Consider the following 21,627-nt stretch of genomic DNA (forward strand, 5'->3'; position numbering starts at 1 on the left):
CGCAAAGATCTTGGATTAATGTTGATCTATTATCATCATGAAGACAGCCCCATACCGTACCGTGCGAGTTAAAGTCTCCCAGAACTAGCCGCGGTGCCGGTAAGGATTCCGTGATATTACAAAGCGTTCGGTGCCCTACCGAGGCTCTAGGAGGAATGTAGATGGAAGCAATGCAAAGGTCTTTACCTTTGATTAAAACTTGACAAGCGACAATTTCAATGCCTGGTGTCGAAGGGAGGTTAATTCGGTTGAAAGAATAGCACTTTTTGATCCCCAAAAGTACTCCTCCATAGGGGTTTTCTCGATCAAGACGAATTATATTAAAGTCGTGGAAGTTGAGATTTATATCGGAAGTTAACCAAGTTTCACGTAATGCGAAAGCATCACATTTTAAACTATTTAGTAAAAATTTAAAGGAATCGATTTTCGGGAGGATACTTCTGCTGTTCCACTGTAGAACAGTGATCGAGTCGGTGACCTCGTTCGATGACTTAGCCATCGAAGGATACGATCGCTGCAAGGAGGGGCCATTTAGTAGTCAATTGCTTCAAAAATGTTTGCACTATAGGGAGAAAACGTATCAGAAGGCTTTTAAGAGGATCAGTAACATTGAAAGCTGTGAAAATTAAGTCCACTATGTCAGAAAATTTCATTAGTCCGCTACTGGACTGAGTATCTGTTTGAAAAAAGGGGACACTTGGGGTTTTTGGTGTCCCTGGAAGTGGTGGGTACTCCTTGTTAGAATTAATATTTCCAAGTCCTGGAGCAAATTGCTTCGGCTTTTGTGCATCACTTCCGTTGGATTTATTGGTTGTAGATGGCGCACTCTGAGTGGACGACACCTTGGCACCCTTACGGGGCAATGTAGGGGAGGCTGGATTTCTCCTCTTCCTGGATTCCCCTGGGTTAACCAAAGATGTTCCCTCTCGTGGGTCGTCAGATTCTTGCTCAACGTTAGCCAAACCAGCAAAGGGATTTTCGGACAGGACAGATGGCGAAGCATTCTTTAGCATTTCTGCATAAGAACGCCTTGAGCGTTCCTTAAGGGAGCGCTTAATTTTATCCCCGCGCTGCTTGTACGCAGGACATGATTTAAGAGCATGTGAAGGGCCCCCGCAGCAAATACACTTTTTAGTTTCTTTGTCGCAAGAGTCATCCTCATGCTCTCCTTCGCATTTGCCGCATCGTTTCTTATTTCCACAATATGTGGCTGTGTGGCCCAACTGCTTGCAATTGCTGCAGTTCATGACCCGCGGTACGAACAGGCGAACTGGTAGGCGAACCTTGTCAAGGAGGATGTAGCTGGGAAGAGAGGGCCCGGCGAATGTCACCCGAATCGAGCCTGATAGAGAGTAGGTAGTCTTACCTCCCTCGGTGTTTGCGGTATACAATTGTTTGCATTCCAAGATCTTAATCTGTTCAAGTGAGGGGTCCTTAAAGCAGCCAACCCCGTGCTCCAACAGTTCTTCGCATTTCAGGCCCGGTTCGGACACTACCCCATCGATTTCACAGGCCACACAAGGCACGTACGCTTTAAATTCCCGCGTAAAGCGCTCACAGCAAGCAATCGCGTTTGCCTGGCCGAGATCACTCACTAGAACACGTATCTTGTTTGCCCGAACACGTGTTATCTGAGTTACGGCCGGGTAATTAGCAGTCAGATCTCGAGAAAGTTTTAATATATTAACCGGTTTCTCTTCGGTCCGAAAATATACCACCCATGGCCCAGAGGAACCTTCTGGGTACTGCTTTATACGGGGAGCAATGCGAGTGTTAGGGGGATCAGGGACTTCCATGATTACATCAGATGGTATTTCGCCCTCGGCCATTTAAGCACGAGGGCAGAGCGTTATATAAACGGGAATGTGTCTTATTATTTGATTACAAGGTAGAGTAAAAGTAGGGAAAAGGAAAGAAAGCAAACGAGGAAAAAAATAAAGCAAAACTTATCTGCAAACAACGTCGATTGTTCCGCACCAGCGAAAACAATGTACTGGATTTACTGCCGGCACCAGCAGAATGGCAGCTAACGAACGAACAAAGGATGACCTTGACTCACTGAAATTTACACACCGAACACCACTGTGAAATATAACGATCCGTTCCGTTCAAAGGTTGGGAGACGTATGTTTTAGAGCAATTGCAATACCTTTCTATAGAGAAAGGCAAAAACGTTTATTAGTGAAAAATTATCATTTTGTACTATGTAGGTACAAAAAAACTCCAGCCCTTGCTTTTTAGTCTTTTTAACTGTTTTAGATTTGGTTTCGGTAACTTTAGTGAACTTTAACTTTGATTTATTTTTATTACTTATTTCTCATGCATATTTCTCTTATAATCATTAATATTAGCATTTTATCCAATTTCACTCAGAAAAAGGTTAGCATTTCATGAATATAAAAGTGCACATTACTCTATGTAAAATTTACAACACAGCCAGTCCCGAACATATTGCAATGCATATTTCCGAAAACAATCACAATTTACACAAACAAAAATAAGGTTACACTGGAAACCGTTATACCTTTTGATTGGGTTTTAAATGCACTTTCCAACGGAAAATTAGGCGAAATACTTCTGGCACAGTTCAGTTTAGATTATTTTAAACTTATTAGAAATTGGCAGGAGCGGGTCCAGGAAAAAAATTGCGAACGGTCTGGAATTTCGGCTTGAAATGAACATTGTACAATTGTATTACGTAATAACCTAAATTAATGAAAACCAGTGAAAATTTTAGTTAGAAAGAGTTTTAATTTGAAACTAATTTAAAATAGAAATAAATTTAAAATTTTTCTACAAGTTGTAAACCTTCCGGGGAGGGTCTGGACCTTCAGAACCCTCCCTCTGTATTCGCTTCTGGAAATGGAACCCTTTCGACTTAATGATTTGCTATGGTCTACGTGGGACACTGAAACAACTGACTTGCGTGGTTTCTTCAGGAATATTCTTCCATGCTTTTTGCAATCTTTAGAGCATCCTTATTACGTTTTAAATTAGCGGTGACTTTCTCAACAATATTCCCAATGCAAAGGCGAGTGGGTTGAAGAAGATGAAGGAGGCCACATTTCCATGGTCCAAACCCGCTTGCGCGATTTTCCCCATGCCTGGAAACTCATTTTCGATCCATGACATAGCTTTATTCTGTAATAACTACAGGTAGACACACTGTTTGATTTTCACACCATCCGAAATCCTTTTGAAGCCACTGCAACCCAACTCATAATGTTTGCAACGGTCTTCTTTAATAGTTCCAAAACTGCAGAGCGCTTGGATTCCCACTCCATAGTTCTGCAATTTCACAATATAACTATTCGATTACTACAATAATTTTATCGCAGAAGAAAATATTTCCACATACACTCCAATTTGATTTGTTCCTAGCAGTTTATAATTGAATTTTGACAGATCAAAGAAAAGGGACTGTTTTAAAAAGCCACCCTGTATATTATTGTCGCCTTCCATATTTGGACATATCATTTTTCAGTGGTGTAACCCCTTTACTGAATTTTCTACATCTTATAGTCGAGTAATAGTAGGAGTAATAATGGGGCAATGCGCGAATATTTACAGCATAGAAAACACAATTACAAGCGACCGTTGCATTATTTCTTCTGCATACGATACAGTAAAAATACTCAATAATAAAATTGTTTTTCTTTCTGCCCATTTTCTTTTAGCACCACGACGCAGATTTAGTGTTTGACGACATTAGCTCGTTACAACCGGCAGATGGTGTCAACGATGAGCATAAGGTGCAGCAGGGCGTTAGTAAACGTGGTGCTACCAACAACGTCGAGGAGGACAGCTTATTTGATTTAGAGGGTTTAGATAACAACGTTGTGGTTAGTGATGACGACATCGACGCCGATGATGTGGATGGCTTCGACGACGATGATGACAATGATGACGACATCGTTGATCGAACGGGCTTGTTCGCGCCGAAGCCCGAATTGGAGAGTCAGAATTGGTTACTACGAAATGTTCACAGGATTAGACGCAGCATAGGTAATCTGTTAAATGATAATGACAGTCCAACAAAAAAACCAAAGAGAAAAAAAAATCTCAAAAAAGCACACAATGGTAGTAAGAAGATGCGTAATAATGATTTAAATGCGAGCAACGCAAGTGTTAGGAAGAATAAACATAACGTTGAAAAGAAAAGTGAACACCCGTTCAAACAGACACGTGTTGATGGTGGGAGACGGAAAATGCGCCAACAATCTCAACGATTGAAGAGACATTACTATGCTTTGGGTGATGATGAAGACGCAGTCTCTGGCTCTGGTGGACATCCTTTTGGATTCGAGTTCGAGTATGCATGTAAGTTGCTGCTGAATATAGATTCAAATCGGAAATATTTTATCTATTGCATATCTTGTTTTAGATAAGCTGACTTTGACGGTGTTTGAGGCCTACAATGCCGAACTCGATGATAAAGAGAGCAACCGATTCAAACAGGTAGCAAAGGATGTCGCAGAAAAACTACATGCTCTGCTCAGTGACTTGGATCTTGAGGCTACCTTCATTATTACCGTCCACAAACTTGAGTGAGTGAAATTCTCTTCGCAGTTGTACTCTACATTCAAAAATTCTCTCGAGTGACAAACTTGCACGCAATATTTTACACAAAAATCCTCTCTTTCCGCTACACTCTTCTTCTTGATTCGCTTTAGAGTATCTCAATCTCCGGTAAAACATCACAGTTGATTTGCACTCAGAACTCACTCTCTGTTTACAGGCGCAACCCGCATGACGATCGCGAAACATTCGTCACATTTGAAATTAATGCGGACAAGAGCTTGTCGAAAAACGTAATTGATAATTATCTACGTGCTGCTATCGAGCAAGGATATGAAAACTTCGACATGAAAGGATACAGTTTAACTGCTGAAGGTAATATCAAAATTCTGAAACACAGATAGGATATTCATAAAATTTTATTCAGGATTTAATAACAATAAAACGTAGATTCAAATGTGTAAACTGATTAAAGTTTGCTGGAACCACAACTTAAGATTTTGAAAGTTTGTTCCTTGACAGTGGATAGGCTGTATCGATTTTCACTTATATTTCGAAACAAAGAAATATAGCATAAGGGGCCGTTCATAAACCACGTAGACTCATATAGACTCATAGGGGCGACGGGGAGGGGTCTAGTAAAAGTCTACGTTTGTCTACGAGGGGGGAGGGGAGGTCTTTGATAAAGTCTACGTAGACTTTTATTTTTTGTTATTCTCGTATTACTAATTATAAATGGGATTTAAAGAGAGTTGTATTGAGCATATCGGTCTATTCAGCTAGGTGTATTTATGCAGACACTTCAAAGCTACACGGAAAAAAATCGTCACGCTAATGGAAAGTGATTTGCAGTTGATTTCGCACTACTTGCCCAACATTTCAATGCGATGTGTCAATCTATTGGAATAGATCATATCAAAGCACTACGAAATCAACAGCAAAACACTTCCATTTGAAATGAGTTGCACATTGCTTCTGATTGATCTTACATTCAACTATATACACATTTCTTACGGCATATCCCATTATAAATATGTTACGTGAGAATAAATAATTGCATAAATTAACCACAAGTATAATATATATTACTCACGTTCTACACTACTTTGGAAATGCAACTTATCAATTTTTGCTCCTATTTAGGAACATATGTTTGTAATCGGTTAAAGACTTTAGTGTTTTGGAACCTTTGACAATTGTAATTAAAGATGAAACCACTCAAATTCAATAGATTAATACAGTGGTGCAAATTCAACGGCTATTCATTTCAATTTAAAGATCATTTCTATTAAATAGCTTTCAAAGACCAGGAGCGACATTATGGAACCATTTCGAATCGACTTTTTCATACAAGCTTGCATACAATAAACCTTTCGTTTCGAGATGCGCAATGTCACCCCAGGTCATTTTGATACGAGTTATGAATCCTTAAAAAATCAAGGCTAAATCATTTCACCAATCACTAACAAGTGATGCATGATAAACTGATTCAAGTGTAAAATCATTTAAATTAAACGTGACCAATTTTTACCGTGTAGTACACTATTGAGGTAACTACTCGTTAAGCGACCACTCAATCCAGAACTCACGATTTTTTTGACAACCTCACACGTTGTTGTTTCTTATGTATATTTTGTTATAGTTTTGATCTAGAAATGACACAAAATGACAGTTCTAAAGACGATCACCCAAAATTCCTCTCGACGGAAGATTTTGACTGTGAAATCATCTGAGACACCACTAGTTAACAGACATGCATGGACCGTTGAATGCATGAACCATAAAAAAATGGTCGATGTTAAGCATTAAAACCACCATTGTAACAACAAAACACCCGATTTTTAACAATATGGTCAAGGCTCCGAAAATGGCAACCACAGGCGAAATTATTTCTTATCAAATTTTGCGTCAAACTGTTTGTTTTCCGTATGTATATAACCTCTAATATTAAAAAATATGAATGGTGATCCCAGAAAAAAATTTCATGTCTGTCATTTATGAAAGTTTGTTGATGCTACTTGCATGACCTGAAAGTGACTAAAAGACCATAAGGAGATAAAAAGGTAACCAAAATTCATATTTACAACTTTTTGCTTGCAACCGCATTTTTCTATCGTAGTCTAATTTAAATTTGATGATATTGCTTGAAAATTTTTTGATGAATATGGATTATTGCTTATTTTCAGTTGTGAAGTAATGAAAATCAAATAACTTGTAACGTGACAGATCAAAAATTCAAAAAAGTTTTGTGGACCACACCAACAGCGTGCATACAATGTCTAACCTGCATTTTTTCTTACTACTTTGAGTCTACTTTTTAAAACTGTATTGTGAAAACTTTAAAGTTTTATTAATTTTTAAGAAAACACAGTTTATCTTATGTAACGTGACAGATATTTTCTGCTGTAAAGCAATTCTATCAAGTTTGATTCAATTGCGTCAATATTGGTGACCATCTTTGATTCTGATAAAACCTTTTACGCTTCATGTATATGGGAGACTAAGTATTTTTCAATATTAAACAAACAATATATTATCAAAATATATTTTTCGAAAATCGCCATTTGTGCAGCAAAACTATATGATAACGAGTTCTAGGGAATTAATTGTTCTGTGTGAATATTTTTTGGCGAAATTTTTCAAAAAAAAGACAAAAAAAATGTTAAAAATACAAAAATACAAATATTGTTAAAAAAACAAAAAAAAATCAAAATACAATTACAGAAAAACAATGTTTTTTTTTGTTAACAAAAGTCTGTAAACTGATGAAACTATAATTGCACTATTAGCAAGTTATTAGTAAAAAAACATTTTTAACTTCAAGTATTCTTCTAAATTTCTTAGTATTTGCCAGTCATAAATATAATTTTCTTATGCAATATTAATACTAAATATGATTTCGAAGCAAAATGCTCTTAAGAATTTTTTTCGAAATATTTTGATTTTTTTCAACAAAAATATCTAGTAGTGAAAATACGCCCTTTTAATAAATTACTCACAAATTCCAAGCGCAAAAAAAAATAACACGTTTAAAATTTAATTGCAAATAAAAAAGCTTTAAAATATAATTGCATCGAAGAGAAAATAACAATAAAAAATTTTAACATATTTCAATAATTATTTTAATTCTGAATTTTTTTTATTTATTTTTTCTTTAAATAATTTAGTTATAGAATGTATTTCAAAATGGGGTTTCAATTCAAAATGCTCACGAAAAATTATCCTTCAAAATGCAGATGTTTTCAAGTTATTATGGATTTCCTTTCGACATAATATGTTACTTCGTGAAATTACGACCTTTTCAAAAGTTTTTCACGTTTGTTCATCAAAACCAATATGTTTTTCAAAATAAACATGAAATTTCCCGTTAATACTCAGTTTCTAGATTAAGGATGATTTGTGTACGATTGTCTTGATATCCTTGCTTCAATGAAAATGCAGAACTGTAACGTGGCAGATTCTGGTTGTAACGTGACAGATCATTGAAAATACTCCATAAAATCGAAAACAAAATTTTTCTTCAGGACAACTATATTTCAAACTCTTCCTTGCTTTCTAAGCATCAACTTAAAACTGTTTTCATGCAAATTTGGGGGCCAACGGAACACACTTTTTCAATTTAGTCGGGCAACCTCCAAACTAACTGCGAAAATTGTGTAACGTGACAGACGTATCAAAATGACATTAAGGTGAAAACGGTTCATGATAGAAAAAAACTTTCTGTAGAAAAATGTACGGTTTAGTGCCCCTAATAATGTGCAGTTGTGATAGAATATGGTTTTATTTTTTTTTGCTGACTTATCTTATGAAATATGCGTAAAAATGTAACGTGACAGACATAAGCCTTGACCATATGCGGATTAATTTTTTAATTTTTTATTTATTGATTTCAGTGGATAAAGCAGTAGTGTAGTTAAACTTCTACAACAAAGTGTTCACTCGAGTTAATCAGTTTCTCTTGCAATCATTTACAATCATTTTATACGGAGTTAAGCTTTAATACAGTGCGATAATACTCTCATGTGATATGGCTATTAATTACATAAGACAAATAAATTATTTTTGGGAAGATCTGAATAGCTTCGTTCCCTTAATCAAATAAGGCAATTTATATTATCTTAGAAATATTGAAATTTGTTCACGAAAAGTGAAATTTGTGTGCATGTTTGGTTTATTATTTTAGTCTAGATGATAGTACACGTCGACAGTACTATTTTGTAATTGTTTCGTATAATTTAACAATTTTGAATGCTCCAGTAAGACTCAAAAAGTGTTTAGCAATTCTGCATTGTTGGTGTTGGTCGCACTTCGGCCAAAATTTGAACTAGTTATAGCAATATATCTTTCTACATATACTTGTGTGACTAACCTTTAAAAGAAGTATTCCGCTACACAAACGTTGGAAAGCACCTTGAATTGGTATTAATTGATTTGATCAGTCATAGACAAAACCAATGTAAAAAACCATTCTTTAATATTTAAAAAGCTTGAAATAAATCTGAACGCTAATTTTTATTTTAACATTATAATTCGCTTCTTGCTAATTTCACACATCAACAAAAATATAAAATGAAAAAAGTATTTGTTTCCCACACCGTTTGCTAAATCTTCATGAACATCGTTTTTATGAAGATTTACGACACTTTGTTGAAAAAATTCGTCCTCAAGGGTAAACTCATACTGAAGCTTTGCGCGTGGTTAAGAAAAAGTTTTCATGTTAAAGGCTTAAACTTGTTTTTATTTTGAAGACTTCATTATAAATATGTTACATTTCTCCTTTTCGTAAAAATATATACGTTCATTGGGGATACAGGGTGTTTGGTTTACGATTAAGAATCTCTCGAGGGGTGATAGAGGATCATATTTCGGAAAAAAAAGAGTTCTAAACGTACTATAAAATTTCAACCGTTGCAGAGTTATTGATTCTTTTTTGTAAATAACTAGTTCGTATTCAAATACCTGTAATTCATAAAGTTTACTTTGTGTTTTAAATCGTTTGGTTCCATTGAAAGTTGAGAAAATCTCCAATTGAATGGTGTTCTCTCAGTCAACGAGGTTAAGTAATCTAATTATTTAAAAGTTAACATGTTTATCGATTTTTCGTTCATTTTTCTAAATTCCGATAGTCAACATCACCATTTTAATTATTCAAATGGTTCATCTGAAAGAGCTGTATAATTTGTTCGTTGACATGATGCACTTATTTTTTCTTGTTTCCATGTATTTTGGTTATTGAACTTGAATACTTTAATGATATTTTCTCTAATACTAGCTCTAATAGAAAAATTTTTGCACTTATTGTATTTTTTTTTTGCTTTCATTGGAAAGCAGAGAGAATTTTACGGAGGAAAATGCATTAATAACATTCAGTTAAGTGAATTTAGTATTCTTTTAGAAGTAAAATACTTTAAAGTTAGTGTTATTATTAGCATTTTTTTACTTTTCTAAAAAAAAAAGTAAATAATAAAAATCGCCATTAATATCATCGAAATAATGCATATCAGCAAGTTCTCCAATTATTGCCTCGACTCAATCCCATTTTTTTCGTTTCGACACAGAATTATTTCTATCGCATCATTCCAACTGCATTTGTTGTGACGACTGCTGTGTTCACTATTAAGCGGTTCGCACACGAAGCGGGAGCACACACACCACAAAAATATTCACTCTAGGTTTTGTTCTTCCTATTCCAACGCTGTTGCTGTTACCGTGTTGGAATAGCTAAAATCAAAATCCATTGTGAATATTTTTTTGGCGTGTGTCCTGTCGCCTCGTGTGCCTGTAGCTTTAAGTTGCAGCGAAATCAAAAAAGATAGGGATGAACTGTCAAATAACGAGTTATAGAGTATATTAAGGGTCATTAAATGAACAATTGCTACGATAAATTTCGTTAATCAATTATTAAAATAATTACAAAACTTATTTGAAAAACACTAATTTTGAGCTATTTTACTAGTAAAAAGTCATTTAGTGCTCTCAACTAAAACATTGTACATAATTCAGCAGTGAATTTTCTTAGCTTTCCAACGAAACCTTGAAAATGATATGGATATAAAGCGTATTTTTAGACTAGAGTCTTTTAAGCACTTGCAAGCCGACTACAGAAAAAGTTTAGGGTAATTTGGGGAGAGATGCCGCACATTCCTAAAAATCGATCCGGCATCAAAGTAAACCATTCAATAATTGATGAAATCATTTTTATCAATTGCGACAAGTTTCTAAAATACTGTGAAATGGTTTTTGTCATGAAAAAAAATCATCAAATTTCCACGAACATTTCACAAAAAAGGTCATTGCGGGAGATTGGCCGCATATGCGGGTGAGACGCCGCACTGTGGTCACAAACTGGAAAATGGTGAACAAAAGTATTTTTTAGCTCTCTTTGATGTTTTTGTGATTAAATGTCTTCAGCTGAGTTTCATGAAATTTGATTACACATATAAATCGGCTAGCACCTTCACTTTTCTTAAGAGGGTACTACCATGTCTAGAAACATTTTTTTATTCAACATTTTAAAAATGTTTTTCTTTCGCAACGGTTAAATTGGAATAACTTAATTAAGAGTACTATTTATCTATAAGTGTGAACGAGCGATATATATCTATGTGTTGGTAGTGGTTCCTTAAACATAGTGTTTGGCTTTTTCTCCCAACAATGAATTTATATAACTTAGGTTTGTTCTTGAAAGATTCATTTTGAAAAAGCATCAATTCGTTGAAATTTTCGTTTTTATCGCAATATTGACATAGCTACAAATCAACGCGTTCACGAAAATTAGTGCCTGAAACTTTAATGAATAAACCGAAGAAACTAATACCTAGATACATATCGCCGTTTAAATATATAGATAAATAGACTCATAATCCTGTATGTCACTGTGTCAGGTCCGTTAGTTTGTGAATATGCCTTATTAAGAACCTATACCTGACGCAAATGATCATTTAATGACATTCCGAGATGAAAAAAGTACATTTTAGCTACGCATCCTCCTCCATCGAGTGCGGCATCTCACCTGCAATTTTAATGCGGCATCTCTCCCAATTGTAGGGGAGAGATGCCGCACGACGACATTTTCCTCTGCAATCATGAATGACCGTGCTCGTGATCAGAATTTCTTCCAAAAGGTCCCAGCTATTCAACCAATACATGACCTACGAAAAAAAACGAGTACCTTAAAAACGAAATTTTAATGCGGTGCTGAAAAATTTTCGACATTCCGTGATGCAACTGGAAGCACAAAATCATTATTAAAATTTTCGTAAGCTAATAATAAGGATTATTTTACATCTCCAGTGTTATAATTCTTCGAAATACAATCTCACAATATCATATAACCGCATAAAAGTGCCCCATATACGAGATATAGAGAGTGCGGCATCTCTCCTGACGCGGCACCTCTCCCGAAATTACCCTAATAATGAAACTACAAAAAAACGAGAAGAGGTGTAACAATACGTTACAGAACAACAAATTATGGATCGTTTTGAAACTCACCTTTTGGATAATTGAGAGTGTTATGTTCATAATTAATTATTTTAAAAAAAATAACCAAAACCTCATAAAAACAATAACTTTTAACTATATTACCTCCAAAAGTTAACTGAAAGTAATTAGCTGATCGATATGAGGACACCATTCAATAGAAAATTTTCTCACATTTACAATTGAACTAAAAGATTTCAAATATATACTTTTGAGTTGCAAATAAGTTATTTCCATAAAATAGTTTAATAACTTTCTAACGGTTGAGATACGATGGTATGTGAAGAACGATTTTTTTCTCTAAATACTATAGTCTATCAACCTTTGAGAACTTAACTTAAATTGTAGCACATTTGGGCAATGTACTAGAGGTAAACGGAAATACACTTCAGTAAACTTTAACGCAGATCATATGTTGCAAGTCCTACTCCATACACGGGATAACTTGCATAGTCCATGCTGAAAGTAGGTTGATATTTTGATTTCATAAGAACTATTTAGTATTCATCATACTCACATGTTAAATATTATTCTAAAGTGTGAGCATTCTTAGTTATACCGCTTTGAAGTTGAAAAATTACCCCATTTGACACTAGATGCAAATTTTTATTCAATTTTTTTACACCCTAAAAATATGATGAAACAATGTGTGCATCCGGGAACAACACCTCACTTAGAAAAGTTCCATTTAAACACTTAGTAATTGACACCAACTTGGGGATATTTTATATGAACACGTGGACAGAAAAACCTGCACCTTTGAACATCTCCTCTTCCGCTGTGGACACTCCCATAACACTCGATGAAACTTTTGACATCATTGCAATATTTGACGGATTTCATTGCAAAGCTTGGTTAAGAGCCCTGGTCATCTTTTTCAAAGTCAATTGAACAAAAATCTTTCAGTTTTGGGTCATTTGTGTATCCATATATAATAAAATGTTATTCTTATTCTCACGAAATTTAACTTTAAGAATGTAATGCTTATGAAAAAATCAACTTTTGCATTTTCTATTAATAAAATTCCGTACATTTTAAGGCAAACATTATACATTTAAAAACGTTCTACTGCAGTAATAGGAAAACTTTTAGGTTAGCAACCCTTCAGATAGTGGAAATGATGAAAAAAGTGAAATAAAAATGAAGTTGCATATTTTTTAAATTTTTTAAATTTTCATATTTTTAATGTTTTTGACATATGAAAATCAAATGGATGATTTTTGCATTTATGTAGTAAAAACCACCTTTCATTCTTAAAGGAATTTCACCAAAAAATTTAAAGTCGAAATACTAGTACTTCTATATATTAGCGCATATATTCCAATACAGTGAAATAAAAACATATTGTATTTTATCAATAAGAACGACGCCATATTTGACGAAAAAATTGCTCTGTACATTACATCTAATCAGGAGTCCGGTCTCAACCGGTACAGAATTATTGAACATAAGAAAACTGCAAAAAATGTATGATTTGTAGCATACAGCAGAAATAATTTTTAAAAATAGGGGGTTTTACGGACAAAATATCCCAAAACTCTAACTTGTGCATTCTTCAAGAAACAGATGTATTCTCATTCAAAAACTAAGATTGCTCCCTTTAAAAATGTATGAAGGGTAAATTTTCTAAAGGCTAGTTTGAAAGTTCTAGCATTTAATGTATTTTCCTCTAATATTTTCCCAAAAAGCCAATGGCAAAACTTCAATTGAAGTGAACGGGAGTCAAACTATGTGGTATTTGGCAAAAAAAGCTTCAAAAAAGCTACAAAATAGTCCTACCTGAAAAATATTAGGACTTAATTTGGTAGAAAATTATAGTAAATTTGAATGGAAGTACGCGAAAAAAAAGTTATGTAGCATACTTTTTGAGAAAGAGTCCAATAAAATTGACTGCAGAAAAATTTACATTGAAGTTACACAGCAATCAAAGAAGTGGAAATACAATGTTGATGAACGAATGATATAATAATCATCCTAATTTGGACCTCCTTATTTTGGACGCTTTCATACATTTGTATCCTTTACTGCCAATTACTCCAAATTCGTTTGGCTTGATGAAGATAATTATATTCTTTGGGTTGTGTTTAAGTCCCAGCATAATTAGTTCATCTCTAATTCTTTTAAATTAGTCAAAATTCACAGTTGAAAAATTGATATCGAAAACGACTCATAATCCCACGATTTCCAACAGAAATCGTGAGAAGTGATGCTTTTAAATTGGATTTAAGAGTACAAATTTATTGTTTTACATTTCTTATAAAAGAAATGTATAGAATTCGCTCAAACTTTCAAGATTTTTTTCCGAGGCCCGGAGAGCCGAGTCTTATATACCAATCGACTCAGCTCGACGATTTGGGACAATGTCTGTGTGTGTGTATGTAACGGACAAATTATCATTCGTGTTTCTCAGCAATGGCTGAACCGATCTTATCCAAACTAATTTTAAATGAAAGAGCTAAAAAACAGTATGACCGCTATTAATTTGTTTTTGATTCTGATATTTAGTTTCCAAGATATGAATGTTTGAATGCGTAAAAATTTCGCTTTTTGCAGTTTTTTAAATTATCTGCCAAAATTGACAATGAAGATTAACAATTTATATGTTTTTTAGACAGCTTCAACGAATACCTTTCGAACAAGCTATAGATTGTTGAAATCGGACTATTATCAAAAGAGATATTTAACATTAAATGCGGACGACAGATTTTTACCATTTCCCATTGCCAGAAATATGACCAAAAACCTATTTTAATCAACCTAGCGGTGCAATTGTGCCTTTCTCAATCATGAATCACGAGAATTTGTGCGTTGTTTATATTCATTAAAAGCTTTTAAATGCATATATTACATTTTATTATTGTACATCACATGACAATTATATACAGGAAAATAAATCATTATTCGAGTTCTAAAATTTTGAAAAAGAAAAAACAGCCACGGTAATATTGAACTGAAAAAAGGTGCGAAATCGGCAAAGTCCCAAAAAGTCGATTTTTATAAAAAAAAAATTTTTCGAGATAACATAAAATCTCGACGTTTCATGCATTTTAAAGATGTTTGGCATCAAAAATACGAATTCGATTTCTGAAATTTCATGGGGTCCCTCCTTTGAAAAAAATTTTGAGTTCCGGCTTATATGGGAATTTCATGTGTGTTCAGTCTATATTTCCGGAACCATACAAGCGATCCGTGCGAAATTTTACAGACATCTGTGGGGATAATATAGCTATCATTTGGGACTAAGTTTGTGAAAATCCGCCCAACCATTTCCGTGAAACTGATATGAGTTTGCTAGTTATGAAAGATGGCCGCTTTTCCCGGGCACTTCCGGAACCGTCTATGGTGGTCAATGTAGTGAACGAAAGTTTGTTTGGCCGTCGGTGACCTAGAACTGCAAAGTTAAGTTATTTGAGAGACATTTTAGCGAAATTTTTACCTTTTTTGCTTCCATCGGAGTATCGGTTTGAATTACAATTTGCTATGTGATCGCACGCCACAACCTGTAACTCCGGAACCGGAAGTCGGTTGGGGATAAAATTTAATAGCCATTTACGGGGACGCAACATCTTTCATTTGAGACTAAGTTTGGTTGATTCGGTCTAGCCATCTCCGAGAAACCGATGTGACTGTTAGTCTGAATTTGGATACTTCCGCCGGGGCTTCCAGAACCGATGATGGTGGCCAATGTGACCAAAGAGACTTTGAATGGCTGTTAATGACCTAGTACTACAAATCGAAGCAGTTGTGGTCACATTTTGGAAAAATTTTCACCATTATACATTCATTGCAAAATTTCTTAAAATCGACATTTTCTGCGTGATCGTACTCATCACCCTGTAATTCCGGAACCGGAAGTCGGATCCATTAGAAATTCAATAGCAGTCTATGGGAACGTTGCACCTTTCATTTGTAAAGTAAGTTTGTAAAAATCGGTTCATCCATCTCTGAGAAAAGTGAGTGAGATTGTGTTCGCGTACACACACACAGACGCACATACACACACACATACATACACACACATACATACACACACACAGACATTTGCCGAACTCGACGAACTGAATCGAATGGTATATGTCACTCGGCCCTCCGGGCCTCCGTTGAAAAGTCGATTTTCAGAGCAATTGCAATACCTTTCTATTGAGAAAGGCAAAACATGTAATCTATTATTAACGCCAAAACGGCTTATTTTAGGTCAATAGTATCTTCGGAGAATTTAATGGAGGTAATATGCCCTTTCTTTTGGTATTGTGCTTTTGCTGATTAATCCCCCTATGAGTGAGATATTTTCACAAATTTTCTTGGAAGTGATTATATCGAAATGATGCCTTCAGCAAATTTGTAGCTCTTGCTTTTGCGAATAACTTTACTGAAGACTTCAAATATCTATTTTGAATACTTTAAAAGTTATGGCTTGTTGTTTGTTGATTACTCTTTGTCACCTATTTATTGTTCAATATAGTAATAATCCATTGAAATAAGCTAAACATTATTTCGATAAAACTAATTTTGTATTTCATTTTACTATCTACAACCGCTAGAAATAATCACCGAACACTTTCAAGTTGTGTGGAAGGAACTTGATAACTTATCAGTACAAAAATGTTCATTTGTGCGAACCTTCTGACTGCAATTTTTCTAACTTATAACCATCGGATCGATCTGAAACATATCGGAAAATGAAAAGCGAAATAAATAACTCCAAGCAACGGCGTAGCCAAGAGAAGGTTTTGGAGTTTAACACCATACAACCCCCCCCCCCCCATTTAATTCAATATTACAATAACAATTATCTGATCCATAGATTGACAACCTGTTGTTGTAAACATCATGAGGACTTTTCATAAATTGTCGGAATGAGGTCCTGATATGTAACTGATCTATTGGTCTTGATTTCACAGTTGTCTAATAGCATCAATATCAAATTCCTGCCTGAAAACATTCCAATAGAAAATTCCAGAGTTCTGTAATCAATCATAATCCTCAGATTTATTTTCAAATTGAGCTCGTTTTCATAGAAATGTACTGTAATAAGGGTCTTTATTTAATAGGAAGCGAAGTTAAAATTGATTTAATGTCTATGAAACATAGAACTGCTCACCAAAAAAATGCATAACTTTCAACATTTGCTAAAAATGTTTTTGCCTTTCTCATTCACTCTAAAATTCGTCAATCTAATCCCGACCCGGAGAGCCGTGTGTCATATGCCAATCGACTGAGTTCGTCGAGATCGGAAAATGTCTGTGTGTATGTGGAAAAAAATGTGACCTCTGTTTCTCAGAGATGGCTGAACCGATTTGCACAAAGTTAGTCTCAAATCAAAGGTACAACCTTCCCATCGCCTGCTATTGATTTTTATTGATTGGACTTCCGGTTCCGGAGTTACGAGTTGAAGAGTGCAATCACACAGCAAATTCCGATATAAACTGAAGTGAAAAATTTTCAAAATCAAATTTGTATTTTTGATGCCAAATGACTTTAAAATGCATGAAACATTGAGATTTTTGACAAAAATTGACTATTTTGGACTTTGGTACATTTTTGCCTTTCTCATATAGAAAGGTTATGAAATCACTCTAAAAATCGTCAATCATACCGGCCCGGAGGGAGTATGCAGTGAGGGGTTGCTACTTTAAAATTAAAACTAGTTTAAAATTTCTTAACAAGTTGAAAATTTTCGGCAGGACCTGGACCTCCCGGATCTTTCTCCATGATCCGCTGCTGGTTTCAAGCGATGTTTCAGTATGACATAGTATCTCAAGATCGTGGCTGTCGATCCGTTGTATGTATGTGCAAATCGTACTGAACATGTAATATTCATTTCCACCATTGTATTGAACATAACCAGCCATGGAATCGTAGTCTGGACAAATGAGACAAGCACAATTGCACCACTAGGTGGATTAAAACAGGTTTTTATTTTGGGAATGCGTCGAGTTGAGACGAAAACGTAATATGATTAATAACGAGAATAACACTTTCCGAATGTAGAGATAAATTTATGAAAAATGATGATTTCCATTCGATTCTAGCAGGTTCTGATCGATTTTGATGAGCATTTGTTTTTTGTTGTATGACCAATTATATGTATAGGTCAAATGTTGAAAAACAGTAACTTAAGGTCAAGATAGCATCATTTTGAAACCGCCAATTTCGGAGGGTTAGTATCATCGATGAGTTTTACAAACGTTAAACAGCGCATCATTTGATAAAATACTTTTGACGTTTTATCGTCCAAGAAGTATTTATGGTGAATTTTCTCAGGTTAATATTCATGACTACAATAAAGTCTCAACAAATTCGCTAAAGACACGAACTCTTACTATTTTCTGAAAAATTAATTCTGCATAATTTTAAAACTTCAAAAATTACGGTTTCGGAATTATGCCGTTTGGATAGTATGATCGATTTTCACCAAACCGAATTTCTGGCTACGCCGCTGATTTCAAATAAGTAGAAACAAAGTCGTTCTACACTCGTTCAAAAGAAACTTCTTCGAATGCTGAATATCTATTATAACACATTGAAACCCCGATTTTATCAGCCAAATATGAACATATGTTTGATGGGCTCTAGCAGACGAACAAGACTGAATTCGAGTAAATCCTTTCTTGAGCATGTTTTCCTTATCATGAAGATATGCGAAATATGCGAAAATAAAAAGTTCATCATAATCAGAAATAGTTATCAGACTACATCAAGGGACGAGAAGAATATTTTAACAGCTTCAGCTTTAACTTTTATACAGCTTTAACAGCTTATTATAAAGAAAAAAAATGCCCGATTTAGTTAATGTCCCCATTTTGTCAGCCTAAAATACACCATGAGACTGATAAAAATGGGTCTTTATTGTATGTATTATTCGCTGTGTTTCACATTAATAGGTACATTTCTTTTTTGGAGATTTTTTATTGCATCGAACTACAACAATTTTTTGGTAATTTTCAAGGGGTTATTTTATAGACTTCTTCCAAAATTTGGCGAACCTATTCCAATTCGTATACCAATTAATTGGTATACTTAAGGGTTCATATGTATCAGATAGAGAAAATACTGAAATTTTCAGCTTTTTTCCTACACAATATTACGAAAGCTTATTAAACAATTTTTCCTAATAAGTTTGTGAAAATTATAAACTATTTGAAATTTTTTAATAGTTTTATTTTTTATTTAACCGTGATTTTTTAATAAATAGTGACCATCGCTTCACAACGTAGTCTATTTTTCATGGTTTGCGGTGAGCACGATCTCTCGAATTGCTGAACTGAAAATTATGGAATAGAAATTAATTTTTAGTATTCTTTACAGACCCGCTGGTGCCCTAAAACGATTTCGCTAGATTTTCAGAGCACTGTGCACCCAGTGTATTAACGCAAGTGACGGAAGGTTATCGAAAAGTTTCGTGAAAATGAAAATTCCAGTAATGATGATGATTTTCCCAAACGGTTCGTTTTCGAGAGGTTTTTATTTGTTCTTTGGCATTAGGATTAGCGATAATAATTCAAATCAAGGATACTACTGGGAAGTCACCTTTAGAAAAAGTCGATGTCGAAGTAAAATTTGAAACTATGCACGCATGCACTTCAGAGATAGCGTGATATCAGAAGCTGCGATTTCATTTCAACGCTTTTTTTGTGAAAAGGGCGATACTTACAAATGTAAACATAGGGTTTTTTCATACATGCGAATGAGGGCTTTGAAACGCAACAAATTAACCTAAAAATTTTGATTCTACGATATTGCTTTCTCAAACTACAGCAAAAAATACAACGAGCTAAACTGTATTTTTGTTTGTTTATTTAAAGTTTCGCCTTCCACGCTCCATGCAAACAAACAGGGCGATACTTTCTTTGCTATAGCAGTTTAGAGGCGAAACTGTTATTTTCGTATTTTTTTAGGATTATCAAGCTGATACCAGCTGTAAATAGTAACAATGATCTCTATTGAAAAAACACGGTGGCGTAGAACGGTAGTTATTGTAAAAAAACGTAAAGGGTGATACTTCAATGCTGATAGGTGGGACCGAAAAAGTAAACAATCGCCAAAGGGGCGATACTATCATTTTGTCAATTTCAATAGCAAAAACAAATTTTAATTTAATAATTTCAAATACTTTATGAAGTTTTGGGTTTCGATCACTGAATCATGCATCCTACATTGCATGATTCAGTGATCGAAACCCAAAACTTCATAAAGTATTAAAGTAAAAAACACAATAGTTCTTAAATAGGAAATAAAAACAAGTCTGGAAATATACACTGTTGATTTTCTTTGAATGGTGTCACTGCTAGTATCGCCCTTTTCAAGAAAAAACGTTGATTTCTTAGTTCTCAGTCGCGTTGGAAATTTGAGTAAAGTATAAACTTCAAATCGATTCAAAAAAAAAATCGATTTTTTTGGCTCAGTACAATATATAACCCCTTTAGGAAAATTCAGTTTTCCAACCACAATATAGATATTTTATTAACAGAGCATTAACAATAATTCGTTGGTATGTCTATTTTATGGGCCATTTATTCGCCACTATACCATGTAGTATGTGTTATCAAAAACATCGCGAAGCATCAAGTTCTAAATGTTCTCAAACGATATAATATCCGAAGAGAGTGGTAAGAGTTATAAGAAATGTCTCATCACACTGTTAGGTGGATTAAAAACGTTTTTAAATTATCTAGTAATTTTGTCTCTATTTGGATCTTGCATTTTATATATTTGAAATGGTTAGTTTGTGAAGTTTTACTTAGAAGTATAAAATAAATAGTTCAAAATATGTCGTAAAAATAATAGCGTCAAAATATTTCGGACACAGCTAGATTTTCTTTCGTTATAGCAGTCTGTTTATCAATGTAGAGTAATCATTTTTTTGCGGTGCGGTTGCGGTAAAACCGCGCGGTAAGAGCTCTTTCCCGCACCGCATCTGCGGGAAAATGTGTTTCACCGCACCGCAGATTTTGCGGTGCGGGTGCGGTAAATACCGCGCGGTTGCGGTAATTACCGCAACCGCGACGAACCCTAGTGAGTACGAGAATGTTCACGCTTGTATAGAAATTGTTTACGTAGACTCTTAATTATAATTTCCCCTTATAAGATAGTGAAATAAATTGGTGTTTGATTTTTTCTTCATTTGTTTCTAAGAATATGCAGCACTTAACTGTTATATGCCCAACAAAAAAAAACCTGTTTTAATCCACCTAGCGGTGCAATTGTGCCTTTCTCATTTCTCTAAACTATGGCACGGAGGCTTTTTATGTTCAACATAATTGTGGAAATGTCCATTACATTCTTAGTACACTTTGCACTTATACACAATGGCATGCCAGCCACGAACTTGATGAGCTACGTGTCGACGGTGAAACACTTGAAACAAAAAATATCATACTCCATTAGCCTAATCAGCATTAGATCAATGTTATCTGCTTGCTAACTCATTTTGTCATGCGGGGGTGGGTATGTGAGGAGGGCGAAAGTCCCATGAACGAACGACTCCCCAGCTTAAATTGGTATGCTTTGTGATATAGTGGTGGTTTAAAGATGATGGGGTTGAAAGGGAGGGTATGAGGGCTGGATGGGGTGGTGGTCTGAGGGGTGATTTAAGGAGATTTTTAAAGGAGGGGAGTGAACAGTAGA

The 21,627-nt window shown here is 34.8% G+C and overlaps 1 protein-coding gene across 2 annotated transcripts in view; it reads left to right on the top strand.

The window, feature by feature from the left end:
* Positions 1–21,627, top strand: part of LOC131683324 (basement membrane-specific heparan sulfate proteoglycan core protein) — a 672,949-nt gene that overhangs the window by 198,215 nt on the left and 453,107 nt on the right. For both annotated transcript variants that reach the window (XM_058965199.1, XM_058965200.1), the window contains 3 exons: positions 3,678–4,320; positions 4,385–4,547; positions 4,739–4,893. In XM_058965199.1, coding sequence (XP_058821182.1) covers positions 3,678–4,320; positions 4,385–4,547; positions 4,739–4,893 — 961 coding nt within the window. The remainder of the gene's footprint in view (positions 1–3,677; positions 4,321–4,384; positions 4,548–4,738; positions 4,894–21,627) is intronic.

Source organism: Topomyia yanbarensis, chromosome 2 (genome assembly GCF_030247195.1).
Source record: "Topomyia yanbarensis strain Yona2022 chromosome 2, ASM3024719v1, whole genome shotgun sequence".
NCBI lineage: Eukaryota > Metazoa > Arthropoda > Insecta > Diptera > Culicidae > Topomyia > Topomyia yanbarensis.